General features: G+C 30.9%; 1 protein-coding gene across 2 annotated transcripts; it reads right to left on the bottom strand.

The window, feature by feature from the left end:
- Positions 1 to 3,857: 3,857 nt before the first annotated feature.
- Positions 3,858 to 5,210, bottom strand: LOC142538989 (protein ASYMMETRIC LEAVES 2-like). Of its 2 annotated transcripts, none has more exons than XM_075644286.1 (2): positions 4,861 to 5,210; positions 3,858 to 4,660 (listed from the first exon to the last, which is right to left on the bottom strand). In XM_075644286.1, the coding sequence occupies exon 2, from the start codon at positions 4,560 to 4,562 to the stop codon at positions 3,948 to 3,950; it is 615 nt and encodes a 204-aa protein (XP_075500401.1). In that variant the 5' UTR covers positions 4,563 to 4,660; positions 4,861 to 5,210; the 3' UTR covers positions 3,858 to 3,947. The 2 variants fall into 2 exon arrangements, with proteins under 2 accessions (XP_075500401.1, XP_075500402.1); XM_075644287.1 differs by having other exon boundaries at positions 3,858 to 4,592.

The following is a 5,210-nucleotide window of genomic DNA, read 5'->3' as shown; positions in this document are numbered from 1 at the left end:
TTACCGATATTCACAATAAAAAAAGTAATATTTTTCATGGATGACTCAAATAAAAGATCTGTCTCACAAAATACGACACGTGAGATCGTCTCAAACAAATTTTTACCTCAGTCACAAGGTTCATTTTGGTTGATGATTTGAAGATTCCGACATCCCTACTGAGCCAAGTAGGTGAAACATGATGGGGACCCAATCTCCAAAGCAAGATAATTGAATTTGAAGACAGAAATAGTCATGAAATTGAGGGGGGAGAGTTCAAAAGAGGAGGAGACAAAAATGTTGTATATTTCATAGGTACACATGGATGTGTGTGTTCCCTCGTGATATGTTGTTTTCTTTACTGCCCCTTGTTTTAAGATTTTGTAGGAAAATGTGCAACAAAAATGAATGGTCAATCTACCTGCAACATGTGCATTTTGGGAAACTCGAAATATAGGATTAGTCAAATCAAATTACAATATTAATTCATGGATCATATAAATTATTATTTTAGGGGGTTGAACTTAAATATGAAGAATTACATAACATAAAATATACATAAAAATTTAAAATTTTTAAAGAATATTGTTGTATTAAACTTCTACAATATTATTTTAAATGATTATGCGATATTTTATTATAAAACTCCAATAAAATCGGCTCGCGAGTCAGTTTTGTGAGGAATATGTCTTTTATGCTCCAATAAAGTTTTTAATGAATAAAAGAGATTGATGAATAAATGTAAGAGTAGGTCTCTTGTGATACGGTCTCACGGGTCGTATTTTGTGATACATATATCTTATTTGAGTCATCCATGATAAAATATTACTTTTTATGCTAAGAGTACTACTTTTTATTGTGAATATCGATAGGATTGACACATCTCACATATAAAAATTTGTGAGACCGTCTAACATACTCTTACATTTATTCATCAATCTCTTTTATTCATTAAAAAATTTAACAAGATTATTATCAAGAATAGGTGAATAGTGATATTATTACACGATTATCATAATAAAAGTTGGAAGATAAAAATTAAAAAATTATTGAAATGCATATCAATTGCATTCTTTTACATTCATATAAAGCCAGATAAGAATAAACTTCAATGGCACTTGAACTATCTTCTTCTTCATTAAACTTCTCTTGAAAAATGCAATTAAAGGATTAATGTAATGAGATATAAAATCTGAGATTTATATTTGATAATGATAATTAAATTCGCATCGAGTTTATTTATTTATAACATCGTTTTGACTCATGAGATCAAATGAATTTATGAATAACATAATGATTTTAACTATATTTATTTGTATATCAGTTTGAATCAAACTTTAGATAATTAAAACAAGAACGTGTAATCATCGTGAATGCGATGAATTAGTGAATTATAGATATTAATATAAAAAAACTCATATAAAATTATATTATAAATCAATTTCGTGAGACGAATTTCAAATCCAATATTCGTCGTGAAAAAATATAACTGATCATTATAAATATACATGAAGTCAATTGAATTTCAAGGATAATCTACTATTAATATTAATATATTGATGGAGAAAGGACCCTGCGGGCCGGCCGGCGACACAGTCCCACTGCAAAATGCATTTATAGTTTTATACTATCGTCACACGTCTAGGTCATCTTTGTCCTTGAATTATTAATTATTTCATTTTAATTTAGTGTACGTAATTAATTAATTAATATCTTAAATAATTTTGTTTCTTATATCAGGATCACATAAAATTTACAACTAATTAACCCTTAAAATTCAGCTTCTTCTTGATAAAAAAACATGTTTGAAAATTAAACAAGGTTCGTGTATCTATGTTCAAAACATAGGCTGTAATAATTAAAAATCGAATTAATTTCGAGACAATATGAATTTTGATAGTCAATAAATCCATGTGCGTAATCTGTAAAAAAAAAAATCCAAAATATTTGGTTTGAAAGAATGTTTTCTTTCTTGTTCAGCTACTTAATTATTATTACACCTCTCAATAATCACAGCAAATAACACGGAAAATAGGGGTTATCTATCGGGTATACATATTAAGTGTGAAATAATATATGTTGAGAAAATCTATAAATCGCAGAATCCATAATTCTAAATCATACTTAAACGGAAGCGTATCTGAAGCCATAATCCTGAATTCTTTATAACGTCTCTCGACGATATTCTAGATCTACGTGCTCTTTCTTTGAGAGAATCCTTTAGTTTTCTCTCATGAACTATTTTCTTAATGGAGAAGATAATATGGAACGTGATGCCACGTGACTGGGGACCATGACTCATATATAGATAATGTCTTTCATTATCTTCTGATATTTTTGTTTTAGCTTATCATAAAAAGAGAAATTACATTTATGTCTCTACACATTAAAGGTCAACAACCTATTAGATACATTAAAGCTCAATAACATTAAACCTTAATTGATAACTTTATTTTGGATTTAACTTAATAGACAACCCACAACGCATAATTATTCATATATAAGCATATATAAATAAAATTAATCAAACAATAATTTGAGGTGTAATATCAATTAAATCGTGGATTCGTACATCTTGATTTAATATACTTTGCAATTATCAAATCGCAAAACTTGATATGAGACTGTCCTACGAGTCAATTTTGCCATATGTATCATTTTTGTGTCAAATGTATTACTTTTAATTGCAGACATAGATTTGATTGGCTCATCTTATGGATATAGATACGTGAGATTACAGATGTAGATATGTGAGATTATCTCATAAGATATTCATTATTATCAAATTTGCTAAGTATCAATCTTCATAGTTATCTAAATAATACTATTTAATAGTATTAAGTTCTAAGCATTATAATGAAAAATAGGAAAACTGTAATATTAGTCATATATTTGTTTCTATATAATTTTGATCTACAAGTTTTAGAAAATTTGGGTTTTTTAATTACAATTTTATGTTGAAATTCGTACATAAATGATAGCTCTTTAATAAATTAAAACAAAACACATAGTGTGTCCATCGAGCATAATTTCTTTATAAATTATTGGATTTTTATGACAAAAAATTATTCTCTACCTTTCTTGGGTCTTAAAAGAACGTACGAGCTTATTATTAATGAAATTAATTTTTAGTATAATGATAAGTATCCAATATTCCCATAATTAATATTAAAGTCGAGGTATAAGCAAAGTGAGTATCAATAATCATGCATTCGATGCAATCGATCTAAGGTTGTAATCATCATATATAATTAGTTTCTAGAGCGAGGACAACCGTAATTAGATCTATAATTAACTGAAAACACGAATGTTATTCTAAGCAACAACGGTAACGGATATTAATAATAATTAACATTAATGGAAAGGACAACGGATATCCCCTCCAAAAGAGGCTAATGAAAAAAAGGCGATGGATTAATTGATTTCAAATATGAAGATTAATCTTGTATCACCGATCTCAGGTTATAGTTATTATCGTTGAATTTGAAATCCGTCGATAATTATAACATAATTTTTTTCACCAAAAAGAGCTAGGTTGATGAAAAAATAAGAGATGATGAATTAATTGCTTTCAAATATGAAGATTAATCTTTGACAAAAGAAATGATGTTGTGTACATGATCTGAAGTTGAAATTAACGTTGAATTTGAAATCTACTTACAATTAATGTCGATTATAGTTTTTAGAGCTAGTACAATCATGCATTATTAGATATATATATACACAAATCTAATTAATCAAAAGTCGATATTAATCTAATTATAAACGGAATCCGTTTTATAAAATTAACTCATTATAACTTTTTATAAAAAAAAATTGTGTTGTTTTTAAAGGAGATTCATCTTTGAATAAAGAAATAATGACAAGATATTAATACATCAGTGACAGCACAAATGTAAATTCATGTAGTTTTTTTTGCCGTTTAATTAACTAAATAAATAATAATATAAAAACCAGACACGATAACCCTAGGACGGCTCCGCAGGCGTCCGTCGCCCATCCGCCGCCGTCCCGGCAGCTCTCGCCTGCTGATACCCACTCAACTGTTCAATACCGGCAGACATATTCATGGCAAGATAGCTACTCGCATCATACCCACTAATACCCGCCTGCTGCTGCTGCTGCTGTTGATGGATGCTGGGAAAGAACTGGTGCTGTAAATCCATCGCTGCAGTCAGTCCGCCGCCGAGTATGTTGATCTGCTGGTGGTGGTGATGGATGAAGCCGCTGTTGAGGTGGTTCTGGTACTTGGAGAGCTCAGATTTGGCGAAGGAGAGATCGATTTGGAGCTGGCGGAGCTGGTGCTGGAGGATAGAGATTACACCGACGCATCCGTAGACGGGGTCTCGGAGCCGCATATCGGCTTCGTATGCCAGTGAATTGACGGCATCTTCACGCTGGTGCGGCTGCAGCTCGTTGAGCAGCTTGGTGACGTTGCTAGCGCCGAAGACTTTGTGCACGCTGGTGAATTTTTGCTGCTGATCCGGTGGGAAGTACGGTGCGAAAACGCATTCTGGCAGGCATTTTCGACGGAGAAACTTGCATGCGGCACATGGAGAGTACGATGAAGAAGCCATCAACATCTTTGTACGAATTCTTGATGAAAATACTCGCTGAGATATCCCTAGATTATTTCGAAATCAAGATCATGATACTTATCATAAGTTTAAGAACTGGGAATCTACAGTGAAAACGAATAAGAACAGGTAGCCAAAATTTTATGCAGAAATCATTGTATGAGGAAAAAAAGAAATCATTACAACTTTATAGAAACAATCAGCCAGAAAGTTGATTGAAAGTATGAAGATCAAAAAAATTATAGGGAAAAGAAACGAATCTGACTAAATCAGGAAAATGGATGTTTGAGTTATATACATATACCTGCTGTTTATACTCCTCCTCCGTAGGATCTGTCAAATCTGTTTGAGAAAATTCTTTCTTCTATGATATTGATGATGTTTGGTGGCTATTTTATATGAGAATATTTTGAATTTTTGGGTCTTAGCTGTGTAACAGCGAGGAAGTTAAGAATGAACATGAGCTGTTAAACACACAGACAATCGTATTACATTCAAGATTTTCGAGACCTCAAATAATCATGGAAACAAACCCTAATAATTTTCTTGTTTAGCTTATGTAAAGAGAAAAAATATATGATATTTCACTAGTATAAAAATATCTTTTATATAATATATAAGATTGACTGTGACATAAGAACTGATTTCACACTC

The sequence above is a fragment of the Primulina tabacum genome, chromosome 3, assembly GCF_025594145.1.
Source record: "Primulina tabacum isolate GXHZ01 chromosome 3, ASM2559414v2, whole genome shotgun sequence".
NCBI lineage: Eukaryota > Viridiplantae > Streptophyta > Magnoliopsida > Lamiales > Gesneriaceae > Primulina > Primulina tabacum.
The sequence above is the reverse complement of the archived record's forward strand: the minus strand, read 5'-3'. Positions and strand labels throughout refer to the sequence as shown.